At 34.5% G+C, this 24,164-nt stretch overlaps 1 protein-coding gene across 2 annotated transcripts in view; it reads left to right on the forward strand.

Moving 5' to 3' along the window:
* RB1 (RB transcriptional corepressor 1) overlaps nt 1–24,164 on the forward strand; it is a 155,158-nt gene that overhangs the window by 118,351 nt on the left and 12,643 nt on the right. For both annotated transcript variants that reach the window (XM_032874040.1, XM_032874041.1), the window contains 6 exons: nt 11,127–11,245; nt 15,273–15,418; nt 17,608–17,753; nt 22,798–22,902; nt 23,375–23,488; nt 23,586–23,749. In XM_032874040.1, the coding sequence (XP_032729931.1) occupies nt 11,127–11,245; nt 15,273–15,418; nt 17,608–17,753; nt 22,798–22,902; nt 23,375–23,488; nt 23,586–23,749 (794 nt within the window). The remainder of the gene's footprint in view (nt 1–11,126; nt 11,246–15,272; nt 15,419–17,607; nt 17,754–22,797; nt 22,903–23,374; nt 23,489–23,585; nt 23,750–24,164) is intronic.

Here is a 24,164-nt window from a genome sequence, read left to right on the forward strand (position 1 = left end):
TATTTTTAAATTGAGAGAATAAAGAAGACAGAATTTTGGTAGTGAAGAAAGTAAAATATTATTATGAAGTATGTGGTAATGACTTGGAATCATTAATTATAGTTATCAAGAAAAGACACAATGGAAGAAATATCACAGTTCTTAGTCTACTTTACAGTGTGTTACCCTTACTAGACAATAAATTTTCGCTGTGGGTCTGGCATTAAAGATTACTTCTCATAAAGTTAATGAAATGTTTCTAATATTCTGTCTTCTTACCTTATCATCACTTTAGCCCAAATGTTGAGAAAATGAGAACCAAAAGTCTTCTGTCAGTGACTGACTATGTTATGATTTAGGGAATTTCTGAGTTTCACAATAGAAACTATACTTTCATATCTGACTGATCTCAAATTAGTCTGGGTCATAAGTATTCAAGAAAATAGAATTTAGGGACTGGTTGAAAGGATGCCCTTTGAAACCTAAGAAGGCAAGAAATGGAGTTGTTAAAATAGTATTGCTATTTAAGAACGAGTGAGTCAGTTTTTAGAAATTTTTATCAGAATTAGAAAACTAAAGTTATTTCTTAAAGGGTTGGCAGAGGAGAGATAAATATAAGGGAGCTATGGCAGGGGATCAGGTGGGATCAGGGGATCAGGTGCATTAGAATCTGTGGAGGAGCTTTTCCAAAATGGAGATATTCCCCCTTCCTGATATTATCAGAATTTTAGGGGTTGTGGAGAAATCTAACCTGTGTGTTAAATAAAGCTTCTGTGGGGACTCTGACATATGCTGCCTTCCAGCTAAATTAGAAGCTATATAAGAAAGTAAGCATTTACCTTATAAAATATAATTGAGTTGTTCTAGGGATGATCTAGGCCACTGATGGTCCAGACTTGAAATTAATGATTAGAGATTCTGCACTCTTATTACACTTAAAGACATACACAATTTAACAGTGTGTTTGAATGCACAGATTTTAGTTAAAGTTTAACAATCAGTTTTACTATCTCATAGTTTGTAGACTTTTTTCATTGAAATTAAGTACAAAAATTAAGTTGGCATGGTTATACTCATGTGCTGAAACTAAGCTGTGCCTATAGAACCTTACATTACATTTACCTGTCAAGTTATTATTGAGCCATATTTGGCCAACCCTTATTTTAAGGCTTCAGGATCAGCATGGCCAAGGGGTTTCCAAAGCCAGGGTAGGTGTAGAAATAATAAATGTGTATATCAACAAAAACTGATTGCAGGGAGCCTAGGCCCAAGCCTATATAATGACTCAGATCTAGTTCAGTTTCAGATTGGAAACTTTAAGGATTATGAAATTCTGAGAACTCAAGAGTATGTCCACCTAGAGGGGAAGCAGCAAAGCCCAAGACCAGTGAAATTCTTCTATAGTGTTGGCTTAAATTTCTAAGTTTGTTTTATTTTCTTGAAAACAATTCAATGTCTAGTCATTAAATAATTTTTGACGCAAAACTTTGGTGCTATGAATAGATTAAACCTGCTGTAATATTTCCTGTCATGGAATAACATATGTAGGTAAAAGGTACTAAGTAGATTCCCAAAGGTAAAAATCTGGTGATTTTGATTCTCTGGTAGAGAGGCCCTAGTAAAAGCAGGAATCATTTGGAGAAAAATGACTTTTCTTACGATTATTTAATCATAGGATATGTATTTTTGTTCTTTTACTTTTTTACAAATCCTTGTCATCAGCAGTATTAATAGATAATTTGATGATTCCTCACTTCAGCATGGCAAACATGTTTGTTCCTCACCTTTGAATTCTCATCCCTCCATCTTGTGCTTTTCTGTTCAGTCATAACCCTCTACTTCTTCCAAGTTTGACAAAACATCCTTGATTTCATTATATTCAGACATGCTAGTTTCCTTTCACAAGCTTTCATACCCGATTCCTCTTTTATTTTTTATTTTTATTTTTTTTAAAGATTTTATTCATTTGTTTGACAGATGGAGATCATAAGTAGGCAGAGAGGCAGGCGGGGGGTGGGGAGGGAAGCAGGCTCCCCACTGAGCAGAGAGCCCGATGTGGGACTTGATCCCAGGACCTGAGATCATGACCTGAGCCGAAGACAGAGGCTTAAAGGCTTAACCCACTGAGCCACCCAGGTGCCCCCCGATTCCTCTTTTAATGTCCATTTCTCATACTGTTATTTCCCTTAAGAATATTAATTCTGCCTACTGTATGAATTTTTATTCATTTTGCAAATATTCATTATAGATTTTCTTATGCTTTCAGTTAGAATAAGATTTCTTTGGGTTAGGAACAGTAACTTTCCCACAGTATTTAAGGTAAATTATACAAATAATGACTCTTCAACATAATTTTATCACAAGTCTTAGAACAGAGGACCCTCTCATTGGATATACTTGCTGTGGCCATTGAAGCTAGTACTTGATGGTAGTGGACTTTTGACTCCTGTAATATTTCATTTGAAAAATGGCTCTCTTAGTTTAATTGCATAAATTTTGCATTTCCATTTGGAGCTGCCTACCCAGAGCAAATATGTCAAACATCTTCAAGTAAATCCTGACCCGGTTTTAGAATTCTTGGCTAATTTTGAGTTAGGAATTCCTTTCTTTAAACAGTGTTTTAAAATTAATACAACAAATGCAAAATATAACATATTTTGTGTGTTACATTTTTTAAAAAGGCTTCAAATAATCCCCAATATCACAAAATAACTTAATTTGAAATTAAAAAAATAGGATCTACCCAAATTGATATACTTCTCATTGTTTTTGAAAAAGTTGATGAAGATACTGATTTAGAAAATACTTTTAAAAATACATTTTAGGGTACATAGTTGTTTGAAATATTTGTGTGTGTAAACTTGTACATAATTGACATAATAACATTACTACTTTAAAGTTTTCAAGTTCTTAAAAATATCTGCTTTTAGTCTATGATTTAACAAAGGGGTTGCTGTTTTGAGAGACTTAAAAAACTGCTCTAAATGATCACTTTCAATGAAAATCTATTAGAATTTTGGACCGCTTTTGCATAATTTCTAATATTTAACAAGCATGTTTTTCAAAAACAGTGCTTCTAACTAAACATTGCTCAAACTGGTTATAATATAAATTGTCTAGCATTGCCAAAATTTGATTCATAGTTCATCATTGTATTGTTTTGGTATTTATTATACCAAACAGTTAACTTGGAAAGGAAACTATTTTACGTAAACTCTCACTGTTTGGTAAATTATATAATTATGTTAAGCAAATACTGTAGAAGTTGTAGATAGTCATCTCTGATTAAATAATTAAATAAAACTTTGTGTTGCTTTCTGCTACAAGAATGATTATCAGGAACATTTCACTTTATTAAATAGTGTAATACCAGGATTAGCCTCGGGAAAATTAATTTATGCATTTGTTTAATTGCTCCTGTCTTTTATACTAAGAAATTAATGAAAATTATAGTTTAGTCAGTGGGTAAGAGCTCAGACTCTGGAGCCTGGCTGCCCAAGTTCAAATCCTTTCGTTAACCTCATTTTCTCTGTCTCTCAAGTGGGGATAGTATACCCATAGGGTTTTGTGAAAATTAAATTGTGTACATGCAGTAAGCATTTACTAAATGGTAGCTGTTCTTGTTAATAGTGGATGTTAATACAGATTTTTTTTTCAGTAAATCCTTTGGATAAAGATGGAAAACCATAGTTTAATTAATAGAATATTTTTAGTAAGTCATATTCTGATACTTGTTCTAGGAAGCTACTCTTTTCCTTCTTTATTATTAAAAAATAGCTTTAAAAGTTTTGGTTTTTATATTTATAAACTCAAATGTTATTACCCTATACTCTGAAAATAATTTTAGTGCATAAAATAGTATCTAGTATGCAGCCATAGTTTTCTAAAATAGCTAAGCTTTGTGATCCATGAAATGAATAATGATAACACTTAATTCACAGATTTATTTTGGGGATTACATGAGATAATACATTTGAATTGACTTTTTCTGTAAATTGAAGGTGCTTTAATTCTTGTCTAAGCAAACCACAAAAGTGATATTTCATTCTGTTTTGCCAAATGTATCTTAAATTAACTAACTTCATTATCAGTTTAGTGTTCAGTGCCCCAAGGGGCAAAATTTCATAGTAGGGTCAATGCAAGTACAAGTGAATGGCTCCTTAAATTTTGCATTCTAGATACCTCTCTTGCTTTACCCTAATCCTGGCCCTGTTTTATACTGCTTATACACATTTTTTTCTTGAAGAGAAGATAGGCTGAAAAACATTTTGGCTGATAACATCCTACTGCTGAAATAAAAATACCCAGAGTATGCTGGTAATTTCATATTTTTGGCTCAACTTATAGTGAAGCTAAGGACTTAAGTAAGTTAATGAATAATAGGCTTTTCTTTTTTAAATTTCAGATCAATTGTATTAATTCCTGAGTTATATGCATATCACTTCAAAATTGTTTGCTATCATTGAACTTGGTACTAAACCTGCCTGGCACATTCTTCATGCATGTTGGAGCTAGGAAGTTGGAAATTGATAGGAAATTCTGCCACTTGAAACAAAGCTAAGGCAGTATGGGTTATGGTGACCTCTAGCACCTGGAATACATTCCTGAAAGCAAACAATAAATCATTTAATTATTCAGCAAATATTTTTAGAACTCCAGTTCTATGCTAGGAATGTATATGAATGTATATAATAGGAAGCAAGACACAGTTGAATTAGCTATATCTATATTAGTGATTTGTGACAAGAAAATTTCCTATCCTAAAATACAGTTTCTATTGTAATAGAAGTCCCATTTCTCTTAGTTTATTCAAATTTTTTAGCATGGTCTTTATAATTTTGGATCATCAGGCTGCTGTTTTCCTTTGTCTCTAGCAACTTCTCCATTACTGCACCACCACTTTACTTTAGTACCAGTACCCTCTTTTGATTTCCTAAAATAATACCAGTTTCTCGGCACATTTTCCTTCATCTTGGGAGACTTCTGCCTGTTGCTTCTCTCAAAGCACAGCCTCTTTATCTTCCTTCAAGTCTAAGCATCCGTGTTACCTTCTCAGATATGTCTTCCTTAAATCACCCTCCAGGGTATCCATTTGTATATTCTTCATAAGAAAGTCTGTTGTTTCATAGAATTTTTCTGAATCTGTCATTAGCTACTTATTTCCTTGTTTGTTTGTTTGTTTAAGATTTTATTTATTTATTTGACAGACAGAGATCACAAGTAGGCAGAGAGGCAGGCAGAGAGAGAGGAAAGGAAGCAGGCTCCTTGCTGGGTAGAGAGCCTGATGTGGGGCTCGATCCCAGGACCCTGGGATCATGACCTGAGCTGAAGACAGAGGCTTTAACCCACTGAGCCACCCAGGTGCCCCTCCTTGTTTGTTTATTGACTGCCACTTCCCAGGGACTCCCCATGTAGGGAGGAGCCATATCTGTTCCTGGTGCATAGGAAGTATTCAATAAATGTTTGATGCTTAGTGGATACAGTTTTTACAGACAAAACTAATTTTTAGTTTTACTGCAGATTGCCTAAATGTTCCATTATACTCCACTACACTTCACTTTGAAAAAAAAAGTCTTCTAAATAATAGGCATTCTGAAATAATTTTTTCATGTTTTTATTTTCTTTGAGTAAAGTAAACATACATATGTGTTTGACTAATGCTTAAAGGAAAAAGAAGGGGGAAAGGAGTAAGTAAATATTTTATTTTTAAAGGATCCAGGTTATATATTAGGACAGAATTAACCTCAAAAACTTTGAACACTTTTACCTGCTCACTTTTCATTTATCAGCAAATGTTTATTGAGTCCCTACTGTGTGCCAGGCAATTTTAGACATTTGGGATACTGTTGTGAACAGGATAACTGTAGGAGACAGTTAAACAAGTAAACAAATGAATACATAATCGATTTCAAATAATGATCAGTACTGTGAAGAAAATAGAGCAAAGTTGAGAGTAGCAGCAAAGTGGGAATTATGACTGTCTTGGATAGGATGTTCAGAGAAGGCTTTGCTGAGGAGGTGCTGTCTGAGGATACAGTGTGAATAATGGAATGGGTCGAGTCATGGGAAGCTCTGGTAAAGAGGACTGCAGACAGAGGAAACAGTAAATACAAAAACTCGGAGAGGGAGAATCACGCTGTGTCCAAGGAACAAAAAGATGACCTGTATGGAAGAAGTAAGTAAGGAAGAAAGTAGTAGAAAGTGAGGCCTGAGCGGGGGCCAGATCTCAAGGCACCCTGGCTTGGAAAGCCAGGATAAAGAGTTTGGATTTATTCTAGTATAGATGGAAAGTCATTAGAGGGTTTTGAGTAGGGTGGAGGGTGTGAGGAGTAGTTCATCAGCTTTATTGAAAAGACTGGAAGGCAGCAAGAGTGGAAGTATGAAAAGCAGTTGGAGGATGCCTTTGTGGTAGTACAGACAAGAGATAATAATGGCTTAGACTACAGTAATGTTAGAGATAATGAGAAGTTAGACTTAGGATGTATTTTGAAGTTAGAGTCAACATGACTTCCCAGGATTGGATGGTGGAGTTTGAGGGAAAGAGTAATTAAGGATGACTCTTTTTTTGCTTTGGACAACTGTATATAAAGAACGATAATGATATGGGAAAAACTAGAAAATAGCAGCAGTTTTTTGGTGGTAGAGGATTGTTAAAATTTATTTTACACATAGACATCAATTGAACATTGAGTTAGGTGAAAGAGGACAGATACCTCTGAAATGATTCTTCAAGTCCACCGATCTCTGGCATGGGGGATTGTTTGTAATTTTTAGCTCCTAACATAGAGTGTCTTATAGAGTAGACAACAAATATTGGGTAGAAGGTGGAATGTATGGATGTGTGAGGTGGACATTCATACATTTGAGCAGATACATTGTCCTTTGTATAAAGGCATTTATTTAGATGCATAAGTAAGAACTTAACCATAATAATTTCAAATGTTTGCATAACACTTGTGCCTGGCTCTGTTGTAAATGCTTTACATTTATTATTAATTCACTTAATTCTCACAATACTGCAATTTAAGTATTGTCATTACTATCACCACTTTACAGTTGAGAAAAGTGTCATAATGTGTTTAAGTAACTTGTTCAAAGTCATGCAACCAATAAGGGCCAGGATGTGAACCCATGTCCTATGACTCCAAAGTCTCACAGCTGTCTACTGCACTATATCTCTTCCTATTATCATGACATACTCATTATCCTAAAGCTATTTCTACATATCTGTGTGACCGCTTGGGTTGGAGGAGATGCAATAATAAAAGTGATACTTGAGTGAAACATAAAGACTATTGGTAAAAAAAAATACTACCTTAATCCTTGGAGGAGGCGTTCACTTTAGTATAATCCTATTGTGCTAATCTGAAGAGAAAGTAAAATGCCTGATTAGTAGTATGCCTGAATCCTCTAAAGGCTCAAGTTTATTCACATTTCTTTGTCTTTTTTAAAAAAGTTTTTTATGAACATATAATGTATTATTTGTTTGAGGAGTACAGGTTTGTGATTCATCAGTCATACACAACACCCAGCACTTACCACACACATACTCTCCCCAGTGTCTACCACCCAGCCACCCCATTCCTACCCACCTCCCTTCCAGCAACCCTCAGTTTGTTTCCTGAGATTAAGAGTTTGTCTTATGGTTTGTCTCCCTCTCTGGCTTTTTTCATTTTCTCTTTCTTTGTGAATCTTAGGGTCTCTTAAAATGTCATTGAAAGAAAAATGGGTTTAGGCCACTTCTGCTGAATATATGTGGATTTATACCCACACTATTTTCATTAAAAAAATATATTTTGTATATAATTTGTCAGTGGCTAGAAAATATAAAACACTGACTATGACATCCATGCATTAGCTGGTGTTATTATTAGCATTACTTTACTCCGATGAAAATGCTTACTTAGATTGCACTTCAGAGTGCCCTTAATGAAAGGAAAGACTAGGAAAGAATTATTTGATAATAAAAATTACATTGTATGGCACCTGGGTGTCTCAGTCAGTCAAGTATCTGCTTTCTGCTCAGGTCATGATCCCAGGGTCCTGAGATCGAGTCCCTCGTTGGGCTCCCTGTTCAGGGTGGACTCTGTTTCTCCCTCTGTCCCCCAACCCCTGCTCATTTTCTTCCTCTCTCTCTCTCGTGAGCACGCACACTCACATGCACAAAAATAAATAAATAAATAAATAAATAATCTTTTAAAAAATTACATTATGGGGGTTATAGAAAAAAAAAACCAGTATTGTTTATTTTTAAAGATTTAGCTTAACCTAGTTTATTGTGGTTTTAGTCAAATAGAAGTTTTTAGCCAGACCAATTCATCTTTTTCTTTTTGACCTCTGGGTTTTGGTCAAACCCACAAAGTCCTCCCTTATCAAGAAGTTGTAAAGATGGGGTGCCTGGGTGGCTCAGTGGGTTAAGCCTCTGCCTTCGGCTCAGGTCATGATCTCAGGGTCCTGGGATCGAGCCCCACATCAAGCTCTCTGCTCAGCAGGGAGCCTGATTCCCCTTCTCTTTCTGCCTGCCTCTCTGCCTACTTGTGATCTCTCTCTCTCTCTGTTAAATAAAATCTTAAAAAAAAAAGTTATAAAGATACTGTGTTTATTTCTAATAATTTTAAAATTTTGATATAAATAATTCATTTTCTATATATTGTAAAGTTATAATCTCTTCCTTTCAAATTACTGAACTTTTCAACACTTTATTGAATGAACTTTTTTGTGTGTGTGTGAAGATTTCATTTATTTGTCAGAGAGCGAGAGAGAGTTTGCACAAGCAGGGGGAGTGGCAGGCAGAGGGAGAAGCTGGCTTCCCAATGAGCAAGGAGCCTGATGCAGAACTCGGTGCCAGGACTCTGGGATTATGACCTGAGCCAAAGGCAGACGCTCAACCCATTGAGCCACCCAGGCATCCCTGAATGAACTATTCTTAATATTTTTACAAAACCTACTTATTTTCTACATTGCTTTGTGTATTTACTTACTGTTGTACCACTTTCCCTTTTGATATAAACCCAGCATTTTGGCAATCTCTCTGTTTTCTTGTTGTTCTTAGGTCAAGGATTAAAAAAGTAAAATATGGCTGGGCTCTCTTTTTATGAACTTATAAGCAGTCACCTCCAGAAAACTATAAATTTTGAATCAGTGTTTTAGTGACTTTTACTGCTAGTCTTATCTTTTTATAAATGGTATTTTAAAAATTAGACTTTCAAGCTTTTTGCTTGATATATAGAAGTGTAATTATTTTTCATATTGTGAATAATGGTATTGTCATTTTTTTCATTTAATACTTTAATCTTTTATTTCTTTTCATTGTTGAGCTGGCTGGAACCCTGCAAACAGTGTTGAATAGAAAGCTCATATGATAATAGGCATCCTTTTGTTGTCTCTGATTTTTTTGGGCAATGATTGTAATGTTTCACCATTACATATGATGTTTGCTGTGGGTTTTGGTACGTTTGTATATGCCATTTATCAAATTAGGAGGTACCCTACCATTCCTGGTTGAATAAGTTTTCTCCCTCCCTTCCTCCTTTCCTTTCCTTTTCCTTCTCCTTTCCTCCTTTTTAAAAAAAATATTTTATTTTATTTGTGTGTGTGTGTGTGTTCCGAAATTCATTGTTTATGCACCACACCCAGTGCTCCATGCAGTACATGCCTCCTTAATACCCACCACCAGGCTCACCCAACCCTGCACCCTTTCCCCTCCAAAACCCTCAGTTTGTTTCTCAGAGTCCACAGTCTCTCATGGTTTGTCTCCCCCTCTGATTTCCCCCAGTTCAATTCTCCTCCATCTCCCCGATGTCTTCCGTGTTATTCCTTATGCTCCACAAGTGAGTGAGTGAAACCATATGATAATTGACTCTTTCTGCTTGGCTTATTTCACTCAGCATAATCTCCTCTAGCAATGGCTACAGTCACCAAACTGTTGAAAGAACCAAGATGCCCTTCAATGGATGAATGGATAAAGAAGATATGGTCCATATATACAATGGAGTATTATGTCTCCATCAGAAAGGATGAATACCCAGTTTTTGTATCAGCATGGACTGGACTGGAGGAGATTATGCTGAGTGACATAAGTCCTTCCCTCCTTCTAATTACAAATAGGTTTTAAAATGAGAACTTATTCCTTCATTGATTTTGATAAGATTTTTCAACTTTGACTTACTTATTAGTGAGGTGAATGCCATTATAGATCTTTCCATGTTGAGATGGTTTTGCAAAATGGATAAACTCAACTTTGGTAACAATATATTCTCTTTTTGTCACTGCTGATTTGAGTTGCTATTATTTCTTGTTTAGGATTTTTACATCTCTGTTCATGAGTAAGAATGGGCTATAATTGCCTTTTTGATGTCCTTGACAACTTTTAGTATCACTATTGTACTAGTCTCATAAAATGAGATCAAGAATGTTTCCACTTTTCCCATTCTCAGAAGAGTTTGAGTAAAAGTGGAATTATCTGTTCTTTGAATGACTGGTAGATTTCACTGGTAAAACCAAAGGTGCTTGATATGCTTGATATCCTTATAGGGAGATTTTTAATTACCGATTTAGGTTTTTTAATAGTTTGGGGGAGTATTAATACTTTTTTTTATTTATATTTTTTGTGGAATTTTCCATTTGGTCTAAGTTTTCCAATTTATTGACATAAAGTTATTCATAATAATCCCCTATTATCTTTCTAATTTTTTTGATGATGGTCCTACTTTTTGCTCCAATCTCTTTTGTTTTTCTCAATCTGACTGGAGGTTTGTTTAATAAAGTTAATTCAGAGAACTGATTATTAGCTTTGTGATCAAACTGTATATTTTATCTTTGTTTTTAGTTTCATTAAATTATGCTCATGTCTTTATTATTTCTGTCTTTGTACCTTCTTTGTGTCTTTTCTGCGTATTTTTCCTCTTAATTTCTTTTCTCATGTTAACATTTGAAGTTATAGATTTTTCTAGTCCTTTACATATATAGAACAAAAATTGGCAATTAGTATTTTAAGTGGAGAAAAGGATCTCATCTGAATTCTAAATTTCTGCTGTCAATTATAACTAAATTTGTAGTGCTTTCCATGTCAGACAAAATGATTTTGATAAGTACATGGGAAAATAATACTTACCAACGTGGTTTTAATGTCATCTGGCTTGATATAGGATTCACCTTTATTTGATTTGATTAAACAAGCAAAAGACCGAGAAGGACCAGCTGATCACCTTGAGCCTGCTTGTACTCTCAACCTTCCACTCCAGAGTAATCACACTGCCGCTGATATGTAAGTAGAATGTATGATATGTTATTCATTCAACCCGCAATTACATTTTGAACATGGTATAAGGCACGATACTCTATAGAAACTATAGGGAATAGAATTTTGAATAAGATATTGGTTTTGCTCTGAAGAAGCAGGAATATAAGACACATGACCCAAATAAAGATCATATAAAGTGGTACAGAGTGCCGTTGAGATCATTTAGGGTTAAAGTAATGAGGATAGTTTTCATGGTGGAGATGGCAAATTAATTAGGCCTGAAAGATGGAAAATAGTATTTCTGTGTAGAAACTGGAGAGGAAGGAGGAGACACAAAGTGTTCTAAGAGTCAGAAAATTGTAAGGCCAGGAAAGCAGGAAACATTTTCAGGGAGTACAGATCAGTGCATTTGGGGTGAAGCATAGGATAGGCATAGGAACTAGGGTGGGACATCAATAATCAACATTGACATCAACAATTAGTTGGTAAGTACATGATGATGATGGTGATGATGGAAGAAGAAAGCTAATAGCTAATATTTCTTGAGGGTTTGCTGTGTGCTGGACAGTTGCCTAAGTGCACGAGATTCTTTTATTTTTCCATCTAATCTTCATAACAGCCCTGTAAGGTAGTAGATTCTGCTATCAGCCTCAGTTATCTGTAAAATAGGAATTAGAGAAGGTAATGCGCCAAAGTCAACAGAAATCAAATCCGAGCAATCTGACCCCAAAACTCATGTACTTAAACATTCCAACTACTGTGCCTTTCATAGAAATGTGCCTACTGTTGTTTCTGTTTAGTTTGGTCTAGGAATTGACATTATAATGTTCTGCGATTCGTTCAGGGACTATTTTCCAGAGATGTCCTTTCCATGCTAACTTGTACCCAGAGTATTTCTAGCATAGGATGCCTCTGCCTTCATATATAGATCTGTCTGCTAGGTTATGCACTAATATAAACAGGTCAAGACTTACTTTTTCTAAGTGCCAGGATGTTTTCTAGACACTGGGAATAAAAGGCGAATAAGATGAACTAGGTTCTTCCTCTCATAGCGCTTAGGTTATGGGGGAAATAAACTAATATGTGATGTGTTTTTAGAGTATACACTAAATTTGGACATCTGGTTGGCTCAGTCAGTAAAGCATGCAACTCTTGATCTTGGGATTAGGAGTTCAAGCCCCATGTTGGGTGTAGAGATTACTTAAAAAGAGAGAGAGGGAAAAAAAAGAGAGTATACCAAGTACTGTAATAGAAATAAAGTAACGTGAGAGAAACTGAGAGTGTAGGAATGCTTAGGGAAGCTTTTTCTGATAAAGTGATATTTGACCTGAGACCTCAAGGACAATTGGATGCTGGCTAGGCACACACATCTGCATCATGTACATTCCAGACAGAGCAAATGGCAAGTACAGTGGCCCTAGGACAGACCAAACTTAGCTAGTTTGAAGAACAGAAAGAAGTCCCAGTGTGGCTGGGGTAAAGTGAATAAGAGGAGGTTGGAGGTACAAGATAAGGTTGGAGAGGCAAACTGAGGCCAGACCTTGTAGAGTCCTATGAGCCATAGAAAAGGTTTTGGATTTTAGCAGAGAATGGAAAAGCATTAAAGTTTTAAGTAATGGTGCAGCTTGCTATACTTTGTATTTTTAAAGGTCTATTTTTTGGCTGCTATTTAAAGTGCAGGTGGGTTTGGAGGAGGGAAGAAGTAGGAAGACCAGTTTGGAGACCGTTGTAACAGTCCAAGTGAGAGATGTAAGTGACTTGATCTAAGATATGTCAGTAAAGATAGAAAGAAATGGAATGATCCAGGATGTATTTTAGAGGACGATTTAATAAAACTTGGTTTTGCATTGAGTTTGAAGAATTGGGAAAAGGGAGAAATTAAAAATAGCTCCTAGGTTTTAGATTTTAGAAACTGGATGTAATGTGAGACGTTTATTGAGATGGGAAAAACAGAGGGAAGAAATCAAGACTTCCCCTTTGGCCTTCTTAAGTTTGAGATTCAACTAGTAATGTTCTATAGGTAGTTGAATATTTGTACCTAGAACTCCAAGTTTAGTTTGTCTACAATATTGTGAATTAGAGAATTGAAGGGAAGTTCAAGATTGGAAGTAGACTAAACCCTGGTACTTAAAAGGTTACAATGGTGATTCCCTTTTCCTAGTATACTAGTTAACATACTACATATAGTAGAAACATCCACAGTAAAGTACAAATCCTCTTTCCTGCTTAGAATTATTTCTTAGCTACTAAAACAAAATTAGAACATAGATCTGAATTATCCTGTGAAAAGCAACACAAGGGTGGTAGAATGTCAGAAATTGAGAGAGAATATTTATTAATATCTGTGTAGATTTATGTCTGACATGTTTAGTATACAGGTATAAATCTTCCTTGATAATATATCTGAATACAGTATTCTGTACTGCATGGTATTTGTTTTATCATACATATGAACCATAGTTATCAATGAAACATTTTTTTTTAAGATTTTATTTATTTATTTGACAGACAGAGATCAGAAGTAGGCAGAGAGAGAGGGGAGAAGCAGGCTTCCTGCTGAGCAGAGAGCCCGATGAGGGGCTCATCCCAGGACCCTGGGATCATGACCTGAGCTGAAGGCAGAGGCTTTAACCCACTGAGCCACCCAGGCACCCCTCAATGAAACATTTTTAAGAGGAAAATCAGAAACATGACAACACTATTTTGGCATCAATAACTTGTTCCTTTAACCTGGAGTTATTTGATAATCTCAATCTCACTATAATTATTAAAATTGAACATACACATTACGCAGCTATTTTTTTCTTCAAAAAAACAGTAACTCCCAGAAAAAGCTATTCATTAAAATAGTTAGAAATAATAATGGCAAGCTTAGTTTTCCTATTAGACTGTATCTTTTTAAGCTTATGTTTTAAATAGCTTGCTGAAACTGGTGTAGTGTGGAGGTTCCTCAGAAAGTTAAAAATAGAACTACACTATGATGCAGCAATTCCACTACTAGGTATTTACTCAATGAACACAAAAATACAAATTTGAAGGGGGGCACATGCTCCCTGATGTTTATAGCAGCATTATCAACAACAGCCAACCTATGGAAAGAGTCCAAATGTCCATCAACTGATGAATGGATAAAGAAGATGTTGTATGTGTGTGTGTGTGTACACACACACACACACACACACACACACACACACATTCTTTTTGATGGCTGAGTAATATTCCATTGCATGCATATGTATGTGTATATGTATATGTGTGTGTATATATATACATATATATGTATGTGTGTATATATGTGTGTGTATATATATGTATGTGTATATGTGTACATACATATGTATATATGTGTAAGTGTATATGTGTGTATATATACACATATATGTGTGTGTACATATATATACACACATACACATATATGTGTGTGTATATATACACACATACATATATACACACACACATATGCCTGCAATGGAATATTACTCAGCCATCAAAAAGCATGACAACTTGCCATCTGTAATAACATGGATGGAGCTGGAGTATATTATGTTAAGCGAAATAAGTCAGAGAAAGACAAATACCATATAATTTCACTCATGTGAAATTAAGAAACAAAACAGATGAACATAGAGGAAGGGAGGAAAAAAAAAAAGAGAGAGGGGAAACAAACCCATAAGAGACTCTTAATGATAGAGAACAAACTGAGGGTTGGTGGAAGGAGGTTGGGGGGGATGGGATAGATGGGTGATGGGTATTAAAGAGGACATTCGTTGTAATGAGCACTGTCTTGTATATATGTGATGAATCACTGAATTCTGCTCCTGAAACCAGTACTGCACTGTAGGTTAAATAACTAGAATTTAGATAAAAATTAAAAATAAAAGTTTGTTGAGAGAAGGAATTTGGTATAGAATAACAGATTAAATAGATATGTTTGGATGCATGTGTACAGCCGTGTGTGTGTGTGTGTATGTGTGTGTGAGAGAGAGAGAGAGAGAGAGAGAGAGACTCTTAGGGAACTTCAAATGAAGGCTTTTTCTTTTAATATGTTTAGGTATCTTTCTCCTGTAAGATCCCCAAAGAAAAAAGGATCAACTATACGTGTAAATTCTACTGCAAACACAGAGGGACAAGCAAACTCAGCCTTCCAGACTCAGAAGCCATTGAAATCTACCTCCCTTTCACTTTTTTACAAAAAAGGTTAGTAGATGATTATTTTCAAGAAGGACTCTGGAACCTGGCTGTGACTGGGTTCAAATCATGGCTCTTCTGCTTACTAGGTATGTCCTTGGCAAAGTCACTTAATATCTTTATGCCTCAGTTTCTTCATCTGTAAAGTGGAAATGATAATAATAATTTATTTTGTAATAATAGTAATCTACCTTATAAGGTTTTTTAGTTAATTAAATGAATTAATACATAAAATGTTTCAACAGTGCCTAGCACATAGCACTCAGAAAGTATTAGATGTTGTTACTGTTGCTGCTGTTGCTTTTGTCAGGCTTTCAAATTTATGTTTGGAAATATTTACCCCTGACATTACTTTTGCTGTTCAGGTGTGTATGTGAAGTTAAGATTGTACAGTGTGCTGTAGTCTAATGTAGGCACATTTCCTGGTAATCAGGCTGAGTAGCATTCTCTGATTATGTGTGTGTGAGGTGGAGCAGGGCTGTCTGTACGTGCATATATAGAGCTGACCTTTGAACAATGTGGGGATTAAGGGTACTAATCCCCCCATGTAGTCAGAAATCCACACATAGCTTTTGACTCCCCAGAAACTTTACTGATAGTCTACTGTTGACTAGAAGCCTTACCAACAGTGTAAACAATTATCACATATTTTATATGATATATGTATTTTATACTGTAATAAACTAGAGAAAAGAAAGTGTTATTAAGAAAATCATAAAATACATTTATAGTACTGTCCTGTATTTATTTATTTTAAAAAATCCATGTATAAGTGGACCCTCTTAGTTCAAACCCATGTTGTCTTAGAGTCAGCTGTATGTGCAGGTGCACACCCAGTGAAGCTCTCTAAAGGGACATAAAAGGCCAGATTCCTCTGTGATAAATCTGTTTCTGATTTTATTCAAGTCAGAAATATACTCAAGTCAGAGTTTTATAACCATGTTGTAAGATAACCCTTAAGTTAGAACAGTGTTTCCAGAGTGTGTTCCCCAACCAGTAGAATCCACCTCACCTGAAAAGTTGTAGGAAGGAAAATTTTTGTTTAGGCTCCACCTTAGAACTCCTCAATCAGAAACTCTAGGATGAAGTGAAAAAAAAAAAAAAATTCCTTGTTTTAACAAGCCTTCCAAAGCTAATCTGATGCATGCTAAAACAAGAAACACCAGGATAGTTTAAAAATTCTGATTGCTTTATGCAAGTCTTTGAAAGGTAATTTAAAGTAAGAGTCATTATATTTAAAGTAGATGGAAAAAAAATTAAATTTAGTGGATTTCTTTTTTCCAGGCCTATGTCCCAGTAATATTTTTATAGACTTTGTAAATAAATCTTATATTAGTATTCAAGTATTATTTTGCCTTCTATTTACCTAGCTCTGTACTAAGACTAGGGATTATTTATTCATAAAGAAAATAGTGGTAGAGGTGAGGTTACTGTTAAAGTGCTGTTTATTATTGGTGGAAATGCAAGCTCGTTCAGTCACTCTGGAGAACAGTATGGAGGTTCCTCAAAAAGTTAAAAATAGAACCACCTACAATCCAGCAATTGTACAATTGGTATTTACCCAAAAGATACAAAAATAGTAATTCGAAGGGATACATGCACCCCAGTGTTTATAGCAGCATTATCTATAATAGCCAAACTATGGAAACAGCCCATGTGTCCATTGATTGATGAATAGGTAAGGAAGATGTGGTATAAATATGCAATGGAATATTACCCAGCCATAAAAATGAATGAAATCTTGCCATTTCCAATGATGTGGTTGGAGCTAGAATGTATAATGCTAAGTGAAATATGTCAGTCAGAGACAGACAATTATCATATGATCTCACGCATATGTGGAATTAAAGAAACAAAACAGATGAATATAGGGGAAGAAAAAAAGGGAAAACCAAAAAATGGACTTTTACCTATAGAGACCAAACTGATGGTTACCAGAGCAGGAGGTGGATGAAATAGGTGATGGGGATTCAGGAGGGCACTTGTGAGGAGCACCGGGTGTTATATAGAAGTGATAAATCACTAAATTCTACACCTGAAACTAATATTACACAGTATATTAACTAGCTGGACTTAAAATAAAAACTTGAAAAAAATACAGGGCAAAAATGCTGTTTAATAGCATTATAGTTACAGCAATTTAATATTTTGAAAATCCACTTGTTGAATAGTAAACATAAGTCCCCTTATCTCTGCAGTGTACCGACTAGCATATCTTCGACTAAATACCCTGTGCGCACGCCTTCTGTCTGACCACCCAGAACTAGAACACATCATCTGGACCCTTTTTCAGCATACGTTGCAAAATGAGTATGAACTCATGAGAGACAGGCATTTGGATCAGGTAAGAAAATAATGCACTTCACTACGCTTCTCCTACTCATTTGTTAACCGTGCACTGATTTCTTAAAAGATTAGATTCAAATGAGAAGCTAGATCAGTTTAGCAGACTTAATATATATGCACGCTTTGGCTTCCTTTTATAATTTGGCTATAGTTCTTAGAGCTTTAGAGCTCGGGAGTATTTCAGTAACTTTTTTAATGACATAAAAGATCTTATTTACAAAAATCATTGAAAAAAACTGTTTATTAGGGGTTTTTCTGTCTTGTAGTAAACTAGATTTCATGATAGTAAGGAAGAAGTACAAGACTTAAAAACAAGTTGATCTAAAACAGTGCCTATTGAATGAATGAATGAATAAAAAAATAAATGAATGACAATTTACAGAAAACGATCTTTCATATCTTCCTGTTTTTTCTCTTTATGCAGAATAATAATATTTTTTGGTAACAAATTATTGAGATATAATTAACATACCATACAAATTACCCATATAAAGTGTACGATCCAGTAGTTTTTAGTATATTCATAGAGTTGTGGAACCATCACCAAAATCACTTTTAAAACAGTTTTATCATGCTAAAAAGAAATGCCATACCATTCAATACTCATCATCTGTTCCTCTACTTCTTCCAGACCCAGGCAATACTGATCTTTCTATGTCTGTACATTAGCCTCTTTTGGGACATTTTATATAAATGGAATCATATAATATGTTGTATTTTGTGTCTGGCTTCTTACTGTAATGTTTTCATTGTTCATCTGTGTTATACCTTGTATTAGTACTTCATTCCTTGTGTTGCCAAATAATATTCCATTGTATGGATATACCACATCATATTTATCTGTTCATTATTTGGTGTATATTTGTTTTCTACTTTTTGGCTATTATGAATAATGTTGCTGTGAACATTTATATACAAGTTTTGTGTGGATATATGTTTCCAGTTCTCTTGGATATATACCTAGAAATAGAATTGCCAGGTCTTGTGATAACTCTGTGTCTAACCTTTACGGACTGGCCAGATTGTTTTCCAGTATAGTCACGCCATTCTGCATTCCTACCAGAAGTGTATGAAGTTCTAGTTTCTCCATATCCTCACCAGCCTCTTATTTGCTTTTTTGATTATAATCATCCTAGTGGGTATAGAGTAGCATCTCTTTATGGTTTTAATTTGCATTTCCCTGATGGCTAATGATATTGATTGAGAATATTTTCATGTGCTTATTGGCCATTTATATATCTTCTTTAGAGAAATATCTACTCAGATAATTTGCATAATTTTTAATTGAGTTATCTATTTATTATTGAGTTATAAGTGTTCTTATGTAGTCTACATAAAAGTCCCTTATTTCTTATGATTTGCAATTGTTTTCTCCAGTTCTCTGAGTTGTCTTTTCACTTTCTTGATGGTGTCCTTTGAGGCACAAAAGTTTTTCATTTTGATCATGTTCAGTTTATCTATTTTTTTTCTTTTATTACTACTGCTTTTGCTGTCTTATCTAAGAAACCATTGCCAAATCAGAGATCATGAAGATTTATTCTTGTGTTCTCCAAAAGTGTTATACTTTTAACTCTAACATTTACATTTTGATTCATTTTGAGTTAATTTTTCTGTATGGTATGAGAAAGGGGTCTAACGTCACTCTTTTATATGTGAATACTACTTATTCCATCACCGTTTCTTAAAGTCTTTTCTTTCTGTGTTGAGAGAAATGAAAACTAACTGTATATGCATAAAAGTTCATTTCTGGTTTCTTAATTGTGTCCCATTGGTCTGTATGTCTTCTCTTATGCCAGTACAACACTATCTCAATTACAAAGCTTTGTAGTAAATTTTGAGATAGGGAAGTGTGGGGGCATCTGGGTGGCTTAGTCAGTTAAGCATCCAACTCTTGATTTCAGCTCAGGTCATGATCTTAGGGTCCGGATCCCAGGGTCCTTTTCAGTAGGGAGTATGCTTGTTATTCTCTCCTTCTCCCTCTGCCCCTCCCCAACTCGCGCTCACACTCTTGTGCGCGCTTTTTCCCTAAAATAAATAAATAAATAAATCTTTTAAAAAAAGGAAGAAATAGGGAAAAAATTTTGTTCTTTTTCAAGATTTGTTGTACTATTCTGAAGCTTGCATTTCCATATGAATTTTAGGATCAGTTTGTCAACTTCTGCAAAGAAGCCAACAAGGATTTTGATAGGAATTATACTGAATCATAGGTTAATTTGAGGAGCTTTCTTATCTTAATAATATTAAGTATTCTAGCCAATGAACATGTGATATGATGTCTTTCCACTTATTTAGATGTTAATTTTTTTCAGTTATGTTTTAACATTTTCAGAGTATAGTCTTTTTATATTAAATTTATACACCTCAGTGTTTTTATTCCTTTTAACACTTGTAAATGGAATTATTTCTTTAATTTCTTGTTTGCATTATTCATTACAAGTGTATAGAAATACAATTAATTTTCATATATTGATCATGTTAACCTGCAGTTTTATTGAAGTACTTTATTAGTTCTAATAGTTTTTAGTAGATTCCTTGGGATTTTCAATATATAAGATCATATTGTCTTCAAACAGAGATAGTTTTACTCTTTCCTTTTCAATCTGGATGACTGCTATTTCATTTATTTGTCAAACTGCTGTAATGTAGAACCTCAAAAACAATGTCAAATGAAAGTGGTGAGAAGGGACATCCTTGTTTTGTTTCTGCTCTAGGGGAAAGCATTCAGTCTTTCACCGTTAAATGTATTGTTAGCTGCAGAGTTTTTGTATATGCCCTTTATCAAGTAAAGGAAGTTCCCATCTATTCCTAGTTGTTTTTATCATGAAAGTGTGTCGAATTTTGTCAAATGGTTTTTCTATATCTTTTGAAATGATCATTGGGGTTTTCTCCTTTTATTGTATTGATATGTGGTATATTACATGAATTGATTTTCAGATGTTAAACCAACCTTGCATTTCTGGAATGAATCCCACTTGGTCGTAGTCTATAATACATTTGATGTGCTGCTGGATTCAGTTTGTTTTTGTTAAAAATGTTTACATCTATAACCATAAAAGATAATGGTAATTTTCCTCTGATATCTGGTTTTGATATCAGAGTACTACTATCCTCACAGAATTAGTTGGGTAGTGTTCTCTCCTCTTCTAATTTCAGAAGAGTTTGTGAGAAATTGGTATTGATTCTTTTTTAAAGGTTTGGTAGAATTCACCAGTGAAACCATCTGGGCCTGGGCTTTTGTTTGCAGATAGTTTTGGATTATTATTTCAAGCTCATATTTTCTGTTTCTTCTTTAGTAAGTTTTGGTGGTTTGTGTCTTTTCTTAAAAATTTCCGTTCCCAACTTTTGTAGCAACATGGACAGGACTGGAAGAGATTATGCTGAGTGAAATAAGTCAAGCAGAGAGAGTCAATTATCACATGGTTTCACTTATTTGTGGAGCATAACAAATAACATGGAGGACAAGGGGAGATGGAGTGGAGAAGGGAGTTGAGGGAAATTGGAAGGGGAGGTGAACCATGAGAGACTATGGACTCTGAAAAACAACCTGAGGGTTTTGAAGGGGCGGGGGGTGGGAGGTTGGGGGAACCAGGTGGTGGGTATTAGGGAGGGCACGGATTGCATGGAGTACTTGGTGTGTTGTAAAAACAATGAATACTGTTACGCTGAAAAGAAATAAAAAATTTAAAAAAATTTTTTGTTCCATCTTAGATATCTATTTTGTTGGTATGTAGTTATTCATAATGTTCTCTTTATTTCTATCAGGTCAGTAGTAATGTTCCCAATAAGAATGGTATTTGGGGCGCCTGGGTGGCTCAGTGGGTTAAGCCTCTGTTCAGGTCATGATCCCAGGACCCTGGGATCGAGCCCCGCATCGGGCTCCCTGCTCAGCAGGGAGCCTGCTTCCCCCCGCCCTCTCTGCCTGCCTCTCTGCCTACTTGTGATCTCTGTCAAATAAATAAATAAAATCTTAAAAAAAAAAAAAGAATGATATTTTCAGCAAACAGTGAATTAGTGTATAAGAGTATAACCTCCAAATATGTATATTTTTCTAGAGTATATTTGGATGTATAAATTCTAGTATGTTGGATTTTTAAAAGTAGGCACTCATTGCCTTCTATTTTTCTACACTAGTCCTAAGGATTTCTAAATCTTAAGTCCTAAGGATTTCTAAAGAGATTAGGTATATGAAATCAAGACTTTTGCAGAGAGTTACCTTAAGAAGAGGTAGGAGAAAAATATGAATTAACAAAGAAGATATTAGATGGTGTTCTGAGTGGGAAAAATAGAATTGGGGCTGGTAGGATGCTGAACAAGGGGTGATGAGTAGATATTCTTGGCAATAGTAGATATAAGCAAGAATGTTGCAGAGATATAAGTACTTAAATTTGGCAATAAAATTCATACAAATGAAGAAAGTTTGATTTTTTCATTCTGTAAGGAATAATTTCAAATCTTATTTTTACATTAAAAATAATGTTTTTATTGAAATAGAACATGCATATTAAAGCATCCATATATCATAAGAATACATCTTAATGCAAATTCATCAACTGAACTCATCTGTATAGCCTGCATCCAAATCAAGAGCATTACCTGCAATACAAAGACTCTCTCCTGCCCCATTCCAAACTCCTTACCACCATCACCAAGTATATTCAATTTTATTTTATCTGATAGTTTAAACCTTTGACACATCTGACTTTTTTTTTAAGTGCTAGTTACACAGTGAACTGATTCCAATTTCAACCTTTCTGGGGAAAAAAAAAAAAAAAAACCTAAGGAACAAAGGTCAAAATTAGGGTTATTTACAAACCAGATGATCAGTTCTAATAATCAAGGTCTGACTTTTACATTTTGTTCTTTAAACACAATTTGGGTTGAACACTTCACATCACCTTTCAAATTGAGTTTAGGATGGGAAAAGATAACCCTGTAGGAACTTAAATTTCCATTTTTTGAAGCTAAAAGAAAGATAACAGTACTTTTTAGAGCACAACTATGTAACAAAATTCTGATATTTTTATATTGCATTGACTTACTAGATTATGATGTGTTCCATGTATGGCATATGCAAAGTGAAGAATATAGACCTTAAATTCAAAATCATTGTAACAGCATACAAAGATCTTCCTCATGCTGTTCAGGAGGTAGGTAATCTCCCATGGTAAGATTTTTTTGGATATATCCATATCTATAAAATGGATAATGTAAGTCATTAATTAGATCATATATTATGACCTTATTATATAAATTCATGTATCAGTTTTTTTACCTTTATATTACTGGTTAATTATTTGTGCTTAAAACAGAATTGGAAAGTTAAGGCACTTTAATATCCAAATTAATGTTATAAAGTTAATAAGGAATACTGCATCTTTGCAATAAACAGGATATTTATAATAAATTTTACACATGTATATATATTTTTTAAAAGTCTGTGACATTTCACTTCTGGTAGAACAGTTATAAACCAAACCTAAGAAGACTTTTCTAGATTATTTTTTCCTGTATAATATGTGATTCTTACTGTTAGAAAATAATATGAACTATTAGAAAAGAAAATCTAAAGAGATAAATTTCCAAATTCATTTAACAGGTGTTTTTATTCTTCTTCCTCAGACATTCAAACGTGTTTTGATCAGAGAAGAGGAGTATGATTCCATTATAGTATTCTATAACTCGGTCTTCATGCAGAGACTGAAAACAAATATTTTGCAGTATGCTTCTACCAGGGTAGGTTGGAAGTATCCTTTGATTGGGAAAATCTAATTATAAAGTGGAGCTTACTAAAACATTTAAAAAAAAAATCTGCTTTTTGTTTTTGCCCTAGCCCCCTACCTTGTCACCAATACCTCACATTCCTCGAAGCCCTTACAAGTTTTCTAGTTCACCTTTACGGATTCCTGGGGGAAACATCTATATATCACCCCTGAAGAATCCATATAAAATTTCAGAAGGTGTGCCAACGCCAACAAAAATGACTCCAAGATCAAGGTTTGTGTTTTCTCTTTAGGGAAAGGGCAAAGAATAAGAGGGGATTATTTTGATCCAAGTACAAAAATATAAAGCTTTCATCACTTAAAAAATATTTATTTACATTAAGTGACATGATAGGAATTTGGTAGGAAAGAAAGAATATCTTTTTACTTAAGTGGGTTTGCAAGTTTAGTCTTCAACTTTCCTGGGTGCTAGGGTTTGTTCTTTTGTGAACAAAGAACAATTTTTGTAGTAGGTTTAAAATCACTTTCATATTTTTGTAAGTAACCAGTCTGCTAAGTGAAGTAGATAACTTTTGGTTAAGAATTTTTATTCTCTAGCTTTATTGAATGTCCTGTAAACTCTGTGAACCTGTTTATCTTGCTTTGTTACAAAAATGTAGATGACTGATGAAATGTACATAACTGCAAAT

The sequence above is a fragment of the Lontra canadensis genome, unplaced genomic scaffold, assembly GCF_010015895.1.
Source record: "Lontra canadensis isolate GAN:19392208 unplaced genomic scaffold, GSC_riverotter_1.0 scaffold51, whole genome shotgun sequence".
NCBI lineage: Eukaryota > Metazoa > Chordata > Mammalia > Carnivora > Mustelidae > Lontra > Lontra canadensis.